We start from the raw sequence: 17,450 nt of genomic DNA, 5'->3' as shown, positions 1-17,450 counted from the left end.
AATGTATTTCCCAGGAGAACGGTTCATGTCTTCAGTAAAGCCAGTGCACCGAACCCGACTCCAGCTCCCATCTGAGCTCTGTCGACGGACGTGTTCCCTGGAGCTGTGTGAGGCTGACCTGACCGACCACAGACACAGAAAGCAGGGAAGCAACAACGCTAATGTCATTATTTAGTTTTCCTAGTGTGGCAGGAGATGCATGTGAACCGTCTGGTCTCTGTGAGGTTTTGTTTTGGTTTTTTTTTCATGGAAAAAGTCTACAAGTTCACACACACACACACACACACACACACACACACACACACACACACACACACACACACACACACACACACTCGGTTTTTTAAATGCTTCCATAGATTCACTACTTGGATTTGTGAAAGTCCTTTTTTTCAGCGGTGACGGGCTCATATGATGTCAGTAGAAATACAGAGTGAGTCCAACTTTCCTCTGACACTCTCTCTCTCTCTCTCTCTCTCTCTCTCTCTCTCTCTCTCTCTCTCCCTCTCTCTCACTGTAATGGCACAGGGCAGAAACACTGGTGTAGAAAAACTGATGAAAAGGGGAGGAAAAGTGAGCTGAAATTCTAGTTTAGCGCTGAACAAACATTGTGCACACACACATATTTATACGTGTGTATGAGACAGAAAGATGGAATTTGTTAATGGGGCTGAATCAAATCCTTAACGTCATTAGTTAGCTGGTTTCAGGTTATGGTAAGTGTTGGCAGCTTTAGTGGAGGTTAAGTTAGCAGTGCAGGAAATTCAAAAGTCAATGTAAAGACTCCAGGAGTGATGAAGACAGCTCTGTGTAAATGTGTGTGTGTGTGCGTGTGTGTGTGTTCCCACAGAAAGCATCCTTTCTGCACGCAGCAGTAGCAGAGGAGGGCCTCCTAACAGAACCTGATTGAGAGAAAGCCCGGGGGCGGGGTGGCCGAGCACGACCCGAACAACGTGTGTGTTGTTCGGAGTTCTCGCGGGGGGTTTTTCCAGCCTGTGAGGCAGAGCAGGACCTACAGAGGACCGCCAGGAGAGCCACCTGGAGGAGAGGGCTCACAGTCATGCAGAAGAAACACTCGGCTTCAACAGGGACGACACACGACTCCGGTGGTGGATCGGTGTGGAATGACAACTGTGTGCTGTGGAAGGCCATGCGGTACCGAAGTGTGTGTGTGTGTGTGTGTGTGTGTGTGTGTGTGTGTGTGTGAGTGTGACTGCAGGGAGAGCGGAGAGGAAACTGTTCTCCTCCACTGCTGGCCTCACCGTGGGGCGATTCCAGCTCCAGAGGTCCTCTTGGAATAGATAATCACAATGTTATGCAATTTGTTTCTGTGTCTATGAATCCACACCCTGCACTGTATTCTGTTATTACGCACACACACACACACACACTGCCCCCGAGCCAACAAGTGCATCATTTAAGTCCCCGGCTCTGCAGCTCATTTAGTCAGTAACACAGTGTGCTCTTGTCACGTCTCCTCTGCTCTCACACATGAGTGTGGACTCCAGTTCAGAAACACATGCTTCTGATCATCCTGCTCTCTCACACACAGATACACACACACACTCACACTGTCACACACACAGCTTTGGGAAGAGGCGGCCCGACTCACCGTAGTCGATCATGTTGTCTGAAGCAGCATCCAGAGGATGGATCCTCTCCGGACAGACGCAGCGTCAGGTAGAAACCCTGACGTCTGCCTCAGAGCGCGGCTTCCACGCCGTGATTCATCCTGGGTAATGTGCCTGTACCTCTCCTCCTCCTCCTCCTCCTCCGTGCTTCGTCCTCCTCCCTCTTTTTCCTCCCCCTTTCGTCTGGAGAGCACAACAGAGTGCCTCAGTGAGGCACAGCTCCCCAAAATCACTGCCCCTTTCCTGTGAGCCGGCTCCAGAGAGGAAAACACAGCAGAAAAACACCAGCACTTAGCCGGGCCTGACCTCACACCTACTTAGCGTCACACACTGCTCTCAGTCTTTTACAAGGTTTTTTTGGAGTGTGTGTGTGGGTACACACTATGTGCTGCATAGATGAATAGATTCTCTGTGGTCAGCTGTAGTTTACATATAAACACACAGGCCTTATTTTGAGTGTGTGTGTGTGTGAGAGAGCTCGAGGTGTGTGAACCGCAGCAAACACACAAATGGAGCTTGATTCTGGCGGAAAGTGTGGCCTGAGCGGAGCGAACGCGGCTTGTTTTAGACGGCCGCTGATGGGAGGTGAGGCCTTGCGGTCGGGGATGTGAAGGAACTATTTTCAAACTCAGAGGAAACCATCGTCTTTCACGGAAAGGGAGGCGTCCGCCGTCAAGTCGCAGCAGCGACGGTCAGCCGCAAACCCCGTCCACTGCTTATGAGCTGAAAGCCGGCAAACAAACACAAGCCTGAGAGTTCTGGCAGGATTTGCGATGGCTGAAAGGAGTCTGTTGGGTCAGATTTCCAAGGTCGGGCTCACCTTGGCTTTTCGTCACAGTCTCTCTTGTGGTCTGGATGTCTGAGCAGCGGCCGAGCTGTTCTGCACGTTAGACAACTTTCTTTTTTCATCTCTTTTTTTTCTTCTTTTTTGTTGAGGGGGGGGGGGTTGCTCAATATTGTATTAAATAAATGAGGCAGACGTCCTGTGTGAGGCTTCGTGACATGAGTTTTAATGTGCTTCCCTCTAGTGGCTGAACTGGGGAAGTGCAGGGTGAAGGTGAAGGCACACTGCAGGCAGGAGATGAGCCAAAATGAACTACAGGTTTCATGTTCAGGGCACAGACCTGGGAATCACCACCAGCAGGGGGGCCCATTCATTGACATCATTAGGCTCGATTTTCATGAAATCTGAAGACTTTGGAAGCAAAATCAAGTAATTGTTGTGTCGATCGACCCATTCCTGAACTGGACTTCCTCTTTCTGAGTGGTTGCATCAGGTTGTACTGTCTTCATGAAAAGGATGCTCGAGGTCTGAAACAGTGTTCAGTTAAGTGCTGCATCCAGCAAGCCACTGGCCAAAGCATCACATTACTCCACCAGCTGGCATGTTCCCACAATGCATTCTGGCGTCCTCCACTTTAAACATGCACCTGACTGTTTTAACCCCGGGATATCATCAAGGTTCTTGACAAACTGTGCCTCATCAAGACAAAATGTTACAGCTGGTGACCAAGTGAGGAATACAGGAAAGCAAGTGAATAAACATGAAGAAAACTTGCTCTTTGTATAATTTTCTGGATGTGGGCTTCAAAACATTTAGACAAAACCGACGTCAAAGGAAATGTAACTCATCGGTTCCAGGAAATGTCTTCTATTAATCTGTGGTCCATTTTATGTTGGACAGTAGTTACAATGAGCCTTCTGTCTGGACTTGGCACGAAAAAACAGCTGGATTCTAATCTGGATTAGACCACCTTTCCATCAGAGACCTTGATCACACTTTTGAAACTTTCTGTTTTCCAAGGAAAATCTACAAATTTTCCTTCGAGTTTTTTTTTAGAATGTAATTGAATGATCTTAGAAGTTATTTGAAATAATTCAGCAAAAGGACATCAGATACATTTATAAGATTCCAAAAAGCTGCTTCAGTCACAGAAATGTATAAAAGTCTCTAACATGCAGTGAAAACAGCGACTCAGTGATTTATTGAAGAGATTCTCAACTGATGGATCATAATCTGAAAGTGGAAAAGAGAGAGAAAAGTTGATGATTGCCATTTCATATTGGAGCTGTATTTATTTAAGTTTAATTACATGTGCTAATGTACGCAGCCCCAGACAAGACGTGGGGAAAAATCCCTAAAATTGTGGTCACAAATTAGTATGTTTGTGGCCACGAAATAGTATTTTAAGTTTTATTTCAGATGTCATGGGGCTCAGCACTGTGATTCAGAGCATGAAATGTGGTTTTATTACCTTATTGGTGTTTAATAGGTGTTAATATTGACAGAATGAAGTATAATTTACTGAATCTCGCTGAAATCAATTGCGCTTCATATTTGTGCATTACATATGGAGTCTGCTAAAACAGGCTGAAGTTACTAAAGTTAAATAGTTTTTAATTAAATGAGTTAATTGAGCTAATAAAAAGAATGTTTCCTTCTCTACATACACACTTTGTGGTTATTTTGTGATTGATCACGAACTTCTGTGGTTTGTGTGAACATACTGTAATGACAAATTTGAAAGTCACATTGGGCTCATCATTACAGGCTGATCGTGGCTACTGTAACCAAAGCGCTGGGTAGCGGTGTGGTTTCTTCATTTTCCTTTAAAGACTGAAGGCATCATTTCACACCGTCTGTGTGGTTAAGAACAGCTTTACATGTGTGAAGTGTGCCGCGCGTCTTGTAAAAGTTACACTATCTATTACGAGGTGAAACAATATGTGTGTGTTTCCGTCTGAGCAGGGAGTCCCGGGGGAGAAATGAAGCGAGGCGCAGTGAGCGAGCAGGCAGATGAGCCTGTGTGTGGAGGAAATGGACCACACCTCAGAGAAAAGAGGGTCACAAACATCCTCCATAAACAGGCGCAGGGCAGGAAGCTGTCTCTCTCTCTCTGTTTGACTCTGACCAGACGCCGCTTCACTTCTACATCCCAGCTGACCCCACACCCACACACACACACACACACACACACACACGAGCTGGCCTCACAGTGATATGAGAAAACTCTCCTGTCCTCCTGGAGTAGGCTTCATTTCTACATCTGCTCCAGAATGAAACCTTGATTAATTCGCCTTTACATCCCCCTTTCAAAAGAATGACAAACAGCACATTTTTGCCTTTTTCCCCCTCCTGTTTGGAAGGAACGGCGGTCCTGGTCGCTGTCCTGGATTACCCCGCCGCCGGCCTGGGACTGTGCTCGCCATGTGCTGCTGGGAGACATGATGACTGTCACTGTGGCCTGCAGTAATCAGTACAAGCCACCAGGATAGGATCAATACGCAGAGTCAATTCACACGTTTAAATCTGCAGAAGAAACTGTGTTTTGCTCCACAGTCAATACTGTCACCCTCACTTCTCACAGTACTTCTGCTTTTTGTTTTTTCTTTTTTTTTTTGGTAAATCTTTTGGCTCATTGAGTGAAATGGTTCATCTTACTGTTCCAAGGCCGACAATTTAATCTCCATCTGCACTTGTCCATGTGTGGAAGTGTCCTTGGGAAAGACACCAACCTCAGGATTAAGGACCGTGAGCTGCGATCGCGTTTCGTGATCGAAGCAAGTAATTGAGACGGGACACAGCGAGGACTTGGTCTTTTTCACCCAACCGCATTGAACTTAAAACAGGTAAATATCCTGTACAGTCAGACCCAGGTTTGTTGGAAGTGGTGATGTTTGTGGTGTAACTTGCCCATAAATATGAAAGAGCCTAAACTTACGAGCAAGTTAGGGTCACCAGTTAGTCTGAAATTCATGTTTCTGTGTGAAGCAAGTGAAGGAAACCACCGACACACATGTAGAACATACACACTGTGCCGGACACAGAAAGGCCCGAAGGCGGGATTTCAACCAGACACCTTCACTCATGAGAGGGGCTGACCACTGTCACACTGCACAGTGTTTTGATCTTCAAAGAAAACTTTATTTTAAAACCAGCAGCTCAATTTGAGGTGTGAAAAGAAAAGGAGGGGAGTGCCCCAGAATCTTCAGAAACTGTCATGTCCAGAAGGTCCAACAACTGATAACGAGATCGGGTTTGGTTTTCTCAGCATTTAATATAAATAAGTTGGATTCAGCACTACTGTGACTATGAACTGCTTGGTTTAATGCATTAACTACATAATCAGCATAGAAGAGAGAGCTTTATCTTAGATTATATGTTTGTAATGAAAGCAGAGTGGACCCAGGACGGATCCTTGGGGAACACTCCCACTAAGAATGCTGAAAGTCGGCCGTTGATAAATCATTTATTATCAGAAGCGTTTCTCTGTTTTTTTAATGTGTGAGTTTCTCTGCGCTGCTGTGACGTCTTTAGCAATAACATCTTTTCCTGGTTCTTTGGTGCAGGATCCCAGCAGGAAGTCCTGCCGACTCTCCACACTTCAAATATGCAGTAGGAAGAAAAAAGTATAGGTATGTGTGTCCTTGAAATTCCTGACTTTTTCCAGCGTGAGCGGCTCATAAAATATGATCTGATCTGCATCTAAGTCACAGGTTATTGCTGCCAGAGGAAGCTGGAGCTGTCGTTAAATCCAGGTTCACTTCCTTCTAGCAGCGGCTCTGTGGATGCTCACAGGCTGTGGTCAGTAAAACATTAAACACTATCAGGTTTTGTTTGCCATTTAATTAAGTTTGTCTTCATTTGACATTTATACACAGATCAGATCTCATTTTATGACCTAAAAAGACAATTTAAAAGGGTCCAAACAGTTTTTGTTTCCACTGCAGTTGTGCATATTGGAATTGGTTGGAGACTGTGGGCGAGTCCCTACCTGTGTGTGTGTGTGTGTGTGTGTGTGTGTGTGTGTGTGTACACAAGCTAATGTGAACCAGCAGTGACATTCAGAGTGTGTGACGTCATGCATCCCCTCTGTCTCCGAGCTCACTTCTTTCTCTTCATGTTATCAGTACTGTACACACACACACACGCACACACACGCACACACACACACACGCAAAAAAACCCTCTCACTCATCAATAGAGGAAATATGTTGAATTGACAAAGTAATATGCTTAAAAACCAGAAACAATAATAATATTTTTGCTTTAGCAATTATTATTATTTTATTATTATTATTATTATTATTATTGAATAACTTCTATTCAAAATAAAATATGACATAAATCAGTTTCCCCCATCGATTCCCTTCATTAATTCCCCATCAGAGCAAAAAGAAATTTGCAAACAAAAAATAAATAAAAATGATTTCATGCAAACATTGGCATGGGTGTTAAAATGTTTCATCACAAAATCAAATCAACAGCATCAACTCACAGTCTGGCACGCTACAGCGTTTCTGTTGTTTCCTTGTAAAACGAACATTGTTTTCAAAACTGCTCTGAAACTAAAAGGCAAAACACCTTGACATGCTGTCCTGCAAACGACTGCTGTTACAACATAAATCCACTTTTAAAAATCAAAATATGGACAAGAACTCACTGATCCATCACAGAAACGTTGGTTTAATTGAATCATTTGACGTTAAGATTTTCCTGAAACAGGAACGTTTCTTCCTTCCTCCAGCTGACCATATTGAGAGTGTTGATTTGTTTCTTTTTCCACATTCTGCTGGAAGAAGCTGTTCTCGTTGCTGTCGGATAAATCATTTTAACTGTGTCCACCAAGCTTCTGGTGAGTTCTCACACACGTCACCTCATGTTCTCTCCCACAGAGCACCTGGAACCAATCAGCAGAGAATTCCACCCCTGGTGGTCTCGCAGCGATATGGCGGGTTCCAGCACTCGGCGTTCTGCTCAGAGGAGGACATCCGATCATGTGAGCGAGGATGAAACACATCATGCCTCCACATGGAGCGGCGTCCTCACAGGAGGCGATGACAGATGGGAACGTGACACACGGCAGGGAGAGAGCACCACAACATGTAATCATCAAATATAGTCCAGTCACTATTCTCATCATTCTGCTCAGTCTCTCCCAGAAAATGGACAAAAAATAACCCTCCTAAATGAATGAGAATGTGACAAGATCTTTCTCAAGTAGCTACTGCCTTCATTGAGCTGAAAAAATGATGAGGAATGAAATGACCAGTCGGAATATGGATCGGTTAATTTCAATTCAGTTCCATTTCTACAGCACAGTCATCTAAAACAACAATGAGACAAGAACAAGCAGAGGAGACAGCGAATAACTCTCTTTAACAGGAAGAAACCTGCAGAACCAGACTCAGAGGAGGAAAGCCTGAACATCGTAATATGAACTCGTCAGCTGTCTGGACCTTCTGTCATGCTGTGTCAGTTTCACGCTGACCATCAGCTCCCGGATTGAGTCTTCTTCTATCCCAGCCTTGCAGAGGTTAGACTTCCTGGATTTTGTTTGTTGTTAGGAAAATAATATACTCCATCAATGTTCTATATCTACTTATTTTAACTTAGAATCAGTAGGAGGGCTGGAGCTGATCTGGAAATGGCCAGGCCACACGTGTCCAACCTTAATGGCTGAAAGATTCATTTTTGCCGCAATCGATCAAAGAAAACTGACCTGGAGCCTAAAAACCGGTTGAACCTTTACAGTAAATTAGCACAGCTCATTTCCATCAAACTTCAGTTTGAAACATAACTGTTCAGCTTTTAGCATTTTTACCATGTTGTAGTTATTCATTTTTTTAGCCACCTTGCGTGTGTTTGTTTTGACCCTTGACCTCTCCCCATTTTGCTCACTCAGTTTGACTCTTACAGGATTTCTGGTTTTATTTGTTTGTGTTGTTTAAAAAAATTTTGTCTCTTTTGAATGTTTTGACCATTTTTCCTCTTCACGTATTCTCGTGGTTTTAGACTTTGAACTGCTTTTAGTCTCTTATTTCAGTTCTTTTGTCCTTTTTTGCAGCATTTTTATCTGTTTTCTCAATTTTGATCAGTTTCTAGCACTTCTAATGTGGCTGTTGAAGTTGTTTTGACTCTTTCAGAATTTAGATGTTTTAATTTTCCCACATTATTTGTTGAATTGTCTCTTTCAGCTTCAAGCCATTTAATTTTTTTTCCTCCTCTTCATCTAGGCGATAAGAGCCATTTTGATGTGCAGATAAAAAAAAAAAAATTAAACCTGATTTCAGGAAAGTTTCATGCAGCCAGTTTGAATTGACAAAAGAGCTAGATATAGCTCCTGAGCCACATTGAAGAGCCAGAGGCCCCCCCCCCACACACACACACAACACAACACCACACACACACACCACGGTCCATCGACGGAGCAGCCCTCAAGGCCCGCTGGTACGAACAGCATTTGACCATAAAATAACTGAGTTCATCTCTCAGAGCCTGGAGGCTGGGGCTGACTGAGTGGCTGTGGTGTGTCTGTTCTGCTGGTGAAAAAGCCTCATTTGTTAAAGGAAGGTCAGGTGATTCTCCACCCCTGTAATAAAAACGAGGGCAGGTCCTCCACTGCCAGGACTCCCTGCTTCTAAACTCTGGGCATGACAGCATTAACACTCAGTGATGTTTTCACTCCGGCCTGAAATCCGATGAAAGCATCTTTGTTGAGGAGGACATGATTCCAGGAAGCCTTCTGCTTCTCTGCCCGTCTGAGCTGCGTGTTAATAACCATCCTGTCATCTAATTTCTAATTTCCATTTTTTCCCAGCTGTTGTCTTGATGGAGTTCAGGGATGCTGATGTGCTCCGTTTCTCTACTGGAGGCTGAATGCCCTCCCAGCATGCTGCTTTAATCAGTGTCACATTGAGGCCAGTCCCTGAGCGAGTATCTCATCTGAATGGAATGCCTCATTAATGTTATTAATTCCACCGTTTCCTTTTCAAAATGTTTGTAAAAATCACCATTGTCTGATTGTAAAGCATTTTGATTCAATCCTAGCCTTTGAGTCTTTAATTTTTTATGAACATTCTAGATTTTATTGTGACTGAACTCATAGTCCTGCTTGCATCATCCAACTTCTGAACATCGGCTGCTGGTCAGTCCCCCGCTGCTTTACAATGTGGCTGTGAGGCATTGGAACAGCCTCACATCATGATGCTGCTCCACCGTGCTCTACTGAAGATCACGATCACTTGTTTCATAATGTGGCGCGCTCTCTCTCATTGTCTTCATCCTTCATTTTCTTAAGCCTCGGTCCCATTTGAACAGTGTTTCAAACAAGAACACATCATTTTTACATTTCCTGTCAAGACGTTTCACAGCAGTGTTTTGAAACTGTTTGCCTGTTTATACAGAAATGGTAAAAATGCTGAAGACTGTCATTGGCATGCCAGACCACTAGTGGGTGCTGTTGATTGTTTTTGTAAAGAAACCAGAAATGTGCACAAAGATGAAAATGCAAAATAAATATTACGTGGGTATCCATGTGGACAGACGACCAACTTTCCTTGCTATTCTGGGTGACTCTGGAACATAAAAACAGTTTGAGGTGAATACAGACTGAGTCACGACACTCTGGAGGCCATTTTGTTGTTATTCTTAATATATTGAGCATGTGCAGAACTATTATTGTCAGAAAGTTGCATTACCTGTCCTTTACAGAGAGCTGATCAATTAAAAATCAAATCCTGGAATATCTCAAAGCATTCCAGTGCATTTGTTGCCGCTGTATTTTCAAAGCAAGCAGGAACCAGGAGGCTGCAGCGATCTGGTTTCCACTCTAATAGCTGTAATATCACCCAGCCTCCACCTGGCTGGAAGACAAGAGGAAGTTGGGATAGAAAAATAACCCTGCCTTCTCCTCCTGCTAGAAACAGGATATGTGAACGTCGCTCACATCACATTTAATTCTCTCTCTCTCACCCACACACACACGTGCTTTTTTTCCCACAGTTTGGAGGGATGAGGGGATCAAACCCGGTGACTGTGGAGGTGAGCTGACTTGCAGTTCAGTCTGAAGTTTGTGTTTGTGCGAGGACAAAAGCAAGCAGGGTGGGGCCAAGACAGGATATGAAGTGTGTATTGTGAATGAGGGAGTGGGTTCCAGTTAACAATGTGTGCAGTGTGGGCTCATCAGGAGGAAGCTCCGGCCACTCCGAGTCCAAAAAAAGACCCTGAATCCAGCGCGGCTCAAAGGTCAGCGTGTGGGTGTGAGGCAGCCCAGCCGACCGGCTCTTCCAGAAGAAAAACACGGGTTCTGGATGGCTGGGGGTTAAAGGTCATTTTTGTAGCGTGGTTGCAAAAATGGGCTTGAGGGACGGCCAAGTTTCCACCTCTGCAGCGGATGTGAACCGAGTGTTTTCACTCTTCATGTTCGCTTCAATCACCTGCAATAACAGCTGATGGTTTTCCTCCTCTGATCATAAACAGCTTTTATTGAGAAGCAGAAGCCTTCGTAGACAAACCAACGCCTCTGAACTTCCGTGACTTCCCCGGATAGGAAATGTGTTTTAGTTCAATACAATAAAGCAGCTTTATAATCGATTCTATCACATGTTCAGAGTTTTGAAATAAAAACAGAAATAACAGGCCAAAAAGCTTTTTTTCCATTTAAATTGATTTGCTTTATTACTATGTTTAACATCTTGTGCCTTAAAAAGTCTATGACTCATGTGTTCTTCTTAATATTAATATTATAATAAGAGTTATCTCATATGTGACCTGGTAAATTACAAGAATGGCCATTTCTTCTTTATGTTTCACAATGAAACATCAAAATGCCCGAATTCCAAAAACATTGTGACAACAGAACTCAAAATCTGTAACAGGTGTTGAACATTAGATATTGTTCCTCAAAAATATCTGTAATATTAATCTGATAGGTGCAACACATCGACCCAGCCGTTTGGCTGGAATCAAACACAACTCCAAACTCATTTCCCAACACGTTATCCTGTTTTCAACTAGTCTCCGTCATCAGAGGGCTCAGCTGCTTCCGTGGTGTGGAGCTGAGAAGAAAGCCCGAAATGTGTGAAGGTTAAAAACGGCGTACAGGAAGGACATGTGAAGAGCTGAGCTGGAACAATGTCACCAGCTCCTTCACCTCAATCAAAACTCCAAACTAAACAGGATAAAGAGGACAAAAAAGTGAAACAGAGACCATAAACTGCAACCAGTGCGAGTCTCTGTGGCGGATTAGATTCTTTAGAATCCAGGGCCAGGTTAAAATACTTCTATTTAAGGCATGTTTCTAGTATATAGGCAGGGGTTCAAGCAGTTGCAGATTTCGCTATTCAGTACATTTAAGGATTAGTGTTCAGGACTCATTCCTGAACACTTTAGAACTGCTTCTTTCCTGCTAAATGACTCCAGAGTTCTTTTTTTTGTCACTGACTTAAACATTTATCCCAAGATGTGCTGGTAATCCTCAGAATTCATCGATGATTTAGCCGAGGCAGCTAAGCAGCCTCACAGCATCTGATGGTGCCGCCACCGTGGTTTCCCAGTAGTTAACTTGAATCTGAGGACAATTCCTAAATGGAATTAAAATGGCCATTTTCGTACAACCAGATCAACTATTATCGTACGTCTGTTGTACGTGTATTGTTCATCTGTCTTGAGTGGGCTCGGATCAGTCAAATATTGCCATAATAACCCTGAATTTTAAAATGTAACCTACATACAGATGAAAATGTCTATATTTCTGCAAAAAAAACATGTCTCATACTGAAAATGGTTACAATTTTAATGAAACCTTCTGCTGCAAAATATAGTGAAAATGAAAAAAAAAAAAACCCTTCTCCTATGGCTGTTGCATTCAGCAATGTTTATACGAACGCACTGTGACAGCCTGGCTTTGAGGCTCATGACAGTTTGCCATATTTCATGGCAGCATCACGGATTCTCAGCTCGGCTCTCAGTGTTGTGTTATGTAGTGTCTGTCCGCTCCGACGAAATTTGTTTTTTTAAAGAAAATCAGTGTTTTTCTTCAGATTTTTGGCAATTAGCTCGGTGGGTTGGCGGCCTGGATCTCAGCCTCTACTGGGATGGTTTTTAGCCCACCGGCCTCACCCCTATTGTAAACAGATTTATTAACTTTTGTAAATAAGTCGTTGGTCAACACTGACCTTGGCCGCATTGTAAGGACATGAAATAAGAGTGAACGCAGTGGAAGAGTGTCATAACTATTAAACACATCGTTTCCTCATACTTTTTTTGTTCAGTGACACTTGACCTGTTATTGGATTTTAGGCGTGTAGTTCATCAACATTCACATCTGAGAGACTGAAGATGAACATACAGAGTACAGAACTTTTATCTATTTATGTCAAAGTGTTTTCATCATTTTCACTTCCTTCTCTTGGTTTCACTCTAGTGTGCCACTGAAACGTGAAAGCTGCTCTGGTGGGTAAGTCTGGTCTGTTCTAGCGCTTTATGATGATTGGCCCTTCAGTTCTCTGGCGAAGCAAAGCCGAGCTATTGTTGTGGAAGAAACCCTGAAAGAAAACTACATAAGAATCTTTTGTACTGTTGGTTATGTCGGCCAAATTTGAGAAAATCATTTCCTCCTTGAGGTATCGAATTTATTATTTAAAAGAACTGCATTTGGTGTGAAAATACTGATACGCTCCTCAAACATTAGTGGCGGCCAGGCGAGGGAACACGTTTCTTCAGGGGGTTCCCAGCATGGATCACAGATTCAGTCATTTGATGTAAATATTACACCAGATTCTGGTTTAAGAGTCTCTGCAGGCAGAGACCCAAACCAGCTGGTTACTAGCTCCCTTCCATAACCCTCGAAGAAACTCCTGTTGAAACTCACAGTAGAACATTTTATTGAGCATTTGAAAAACCGTCCCCCTGCTTTGTGTCATTCAATCAGCCAAAGCCATAAATAATGCACTGGGGATCAGCTGCTGCGTTCAGGTTACAACCACACACCCAGAACCCCGACGTCGAGACGTCCAGGATACAGTGACCATAACGCCACGCGCTGTCTCAGTCAAACTCATCCATCTGGGTTTTTGGGACACATGGTACAATGGTCAAGTTGTAGGAAACGAGTGTTTGTGGTAAGATAAGGTTGGACAAACATGGCGGCCGCAGCAGCTAAACTCATTTTATCTCTGTGAATTTAAAGTTCTGACTCAGATCGAACTAAACAAGACATCTTCGGTGTCTTCAGCAGCAGACGATCTGCATTACGTCCTGTTGCTGCATCAGGAAACATGAAACAACAACGAAAGCAGAGAGAAGAAGTCATCTGGGAAGCGGCCGCGAGCCGCTGCTCCGGGTCGAACTGAGCTCATGCCTTCGCTCAGACGGGGCTGATTTCCTCTCTGGCAGCAAACGGCAGCTGAACAGTGTTGAGCAACTCTCAGGATCCAGACCTGAATGAGAAGCTCCGCGCAGGCAGTTTGACCTTTGACCTCTGGAGAGAGCAGGAAAACGCGGCGCTGTGGGGTTTTCTGCGGTGGCGGTCCTTCTGCAGGTGTTCAGAGTGCAAGTGGCTGGTACCCTCGGGGCCAGTGCCGTGTGTGTGTGTGTGTGTGTGTTGTGTGTGTGTGTGTGTGTGTTTGTGTGTGTGTGTGTGTGTTTGTTGCTCACTGGAAACATTCTGACATGTCGCTCATGTAAATATTGACTGACGGCTGCATGGTGCCGCTGGTAAAGCAGAGTAATATGTTGATGTCGACTGGAATTCTGGATTATGCTTCAGAAGATGGGTTTACTGAATTAATTCACTCATGAGGAATACTTTCACTCTTCAAGCATAGAAGAGAATCAAACAGAAGTAAATGATGCTCAGAAACAAATCTGCTTGTTGAACAAAGCCTGAAATCCTCTTTCTTTATTTGTAGACACCAGAAAAATGACTCCAATGTTTTACAAAAGAAGGAAACAACTGCAATGAAGTAGTAATTTTTTTTAGAAACTTGCACACACCACAGCTGGACAGCAGGACCTGTCGCTCTGATCAGCTCTACTCGTTTAACTGATCGTTATGTTAGCCACTGATCAACGCTATCTTTAGCCATGTTTTGCTTAAGCCATTTTATTGCATTAAGTTAACCTAAAAAAAAAAATGAAATGGTTAAACACAAGAAGTACAAAAGAGACACTCACACAAAAAGGAGTTAATCTCTTGTTTATCGAACGCTGATGAGTTACTTTGGCTAAAACCAGCTGAGCCTATTGAGTCATTGACTCAAACAGCTGAGTGAAGATTACAGTAACTTCAATAGATGCAGCTTGTTCATCAGAATATTTGACTAAAATCAAAATGATTCAGACGTACGATTTCGACTTTCGGGATTCAGAGAAGTGAGCAGCTAATTATAATCTGCTGCTGATCCAAACATGTCAGAGAGAAACAGACTTTAGGGTCCAAGCTCCACCTGGAGCCCTCCGCTCCTCCGTGTGTGTGTGTGTGTGTGTGTGTGTGTGTGTGTGTGTGTGAGGCCGTGCAGCAGCCGCCTCTCCGCGGAGACGAGTGTGTGGACGCCGCAGGATGGGAGCTTCCCTGGGGGAAGTGATAGGCAAGTGCTTCCCTCCTGCAGCAGGAAAATGGGCGAAACCTTGCCTGAAATTAGGAGCCGGGCGCCGCGCCGTGTGAAGGAAGCCACTCCTGATAGCACAGCTGTAGGCTTCCTGTCGAGGGCCAGCAGTCCTGGCTTCACCCAGTCCGTCAGCGGCCGGCTGAAGAGCACTGGGAGCCTGACAGGGACTGAAGAACACACACACCACACACACACACGCAAAGAGAAAATCATTTAGCTTTACTTCGAACTGAAAGCTGTTCCAGGGTCATTAGATTAACTACCTGTTGATGATAAATGAAGGGTTTTTGTTCAGTTCATTGTGACTTCTAGAGGTTATTCACATATCAAGCCAAAGTTTTTGCGCCCTGAACTATTATTTAGTGCTGGTTTCCAGCTTCTGGATCAGTGAGAGGTTTCTGGCCTCCAGATAAAAAAAGATAAACTATATGAGCATACTAGTCAAGTTATGTTTGAATACTTTGTAATTTACAGTTCATTCATTCAACCATCATTAAATTAAATGAAGTTAGGTATTATGTCCTTATGTCTGTAGTTGATTAAAAAGTCAACAATGGTGTAAAAACAGTCAGAAGCTGACTTTACGTCAACATCTGAATTTTCAGTTAACCAGTTCAAAGGTAAAATGAATACAATGAGGATTATTACAGATAATCAGAAGGTTGAAGAATTAATTCTGTCATTTTGATTTTTTCCCTAAGACTATTTGCAACTATCTTAGCTTGCATTATCTATTTTATTTATTAGAGAAATTTGCTGATATATTTTCATTTCCTCCACATCGAGAGGAACCAGCTGAGGTGGCTCGGACATCTGTTTAGGATGCCTCCTGGACGCCTCCCTAGGGAGGTGTTCCGGGCATGTCCCACTGGGAGGAGACCCCGGGGAGACCCAGGACACGCTGGAGAGACTATGTCTCTCGGCTGGCCTGGGAACGCCTCGGGATCCTCCCAGAGGAGCTGGAGGAAGTGTCTGGGGACAGGGAAGTCTGGGCATCCCTGCTGAGACTGCTGCCCCCGCGACCCGGCCCCGGATAAGCGGTAGAAAATGGATGGATGGATGGATGGATATTTTCATGTGTTCTTGAAATAATTGTTTTTTTCCTCATTTGCACCTTAATTTTTAATTTATTTTTGAGTAAGTCTTTCTATGACAGATGAAATTTTTATGTCAATCTGCTGGACTTTATGAATATTTCATGACAGTTTGTGACTGTTCTCCAGTATTAGTGATCAATATATGAACACAAAGCTGACGTTCTCTGGTTTATGGTAAGATTTATAGATATATTGTTTAGAAAGATTCTGTTTTGACAAGTTGACGATCAGAACAAGAAGATCAGGGTGTTAGTTCAGCTCCTGACGATCATATTTCCTTAAAAAAGATAATTTCCCCCAAAAATTTGTAATTTGATAAGTTTCACAAGACTATTTAATTACAAATAAAACCTTGAAAGAACTTTGCACAAATAATATATTTCTAAAACTATCAGAGATCAGGTCAGAGCGACTCACTGCTCTTCGTCTAGTTGCTGCCGTGCTCCTTCTTTAAGCTCATTCACTGGTATGATGAATTCATCAGCATCAAATCGCACCCCGGAATCGCCCCGATCCGTCTTTTCCGGTGGGAACTGGACCGAGGACTTTCAGCCTGACCTCACGTCGCACTCAGATCGGGCGCCTTGTGTTTTTCTGAGCTGATCAGCTGGACGCCGTGAGCGGAGATCTCATTTGGTTCTCGTAACGCCGACGCTCAAGGCCGGATCAGGGGCTACGTTCCTAGCCGTTATGACGGATTCAGCGCAGATCTCGCCGCGCGGCGGTCATCCCTGTGTGAGACGTTTCATTAAAAGCGGCCTTGGCCTGTGGGTGAACGCCGCTGAGCAGATTTCAGGACGGCTTTAGCATCTGCACTGCAAGAGGTCAAAGGTCATTTCTAGGGCATTCAAATTTGTCTAAATTATGAGACAGTGTAATAATAATGTAATAATGTCTTCACTGGCTGAATAAAATGAAAATCCTCATTAAAAGTTGGGTTTTTGGGTGAAATCTTAAAATGGAATCACAGATCCTGTCATTTAGGAAACACATGTATGTTTTAGAACGGTCTTTTCACCATGAGAAAACGCTCGCCAACTTTAATGCAGAGCATCTCTCCACAATACGGAGCAGCTGAGTGGAATTCAGTCAATATTGACACACGTCCGTTTCCTCGTCTGAGCGGCAGACCGACAGAGTCATAAGACCCACACATCTCACTTCAACACACGATCTGCGGGCCGGGACTGATTTAAACTTACCATCCATTTCCAAATCCAAACCAACGCAAAATGTCTCATTTTTCCATTTTAGATTGTCGAAATTTCACTGAGGATCGTTGCATCTTGTAGACTCATTATGATTATCAGACAGGACTCATGTTCATGCA

The 17,450-nt window shown here is 43.7% G+C and overlaps 1 protein-coding gene across 1 annotated transcript in view; it reads right to left on the bottom strand.

The window, feature by feature from the left end:
• The window catches only part of il16 (interleukin 16), a 41,355-nt gene extending 39,693 nt beyond the window's left edge, over window positions 1-1,662 (bottom strand). Inside the window, exon 1 of the mRNA XM_030097901.1 lies at window positions 1,613-1,662. Within this exon, the coding sequence (XP_029953761.1) occupies window positions 1,613-1,625 (13 nt within the window). The 5' untranslated portion in view covers window positions 1,626-1,662. The remainder of the gene's footprint in view (window positions 1-1,612) is intronic.
• Window positions 1,663-17,450: the final 15,788 nt, after the last annotated feature.

This window comes from Salarias fasciatus, chromosome 1 (genome assembly GCF_902148845.1).
Source record: "Salarias fasciatus chromosome 1, fSalaFa1.1, whole genome shotgun sequence".
Taxonomy (NCBI): Eukaryota; Metazoa; Chordata; class Actinopteri; order Blenniiformes; family Blenniidae; genus Salarias; species Salarias fasciatus.
Note: the sequence above shows the minus strand (reverse complement) of the source record. Positions and strands in the feature narration are given on the sequence as shown.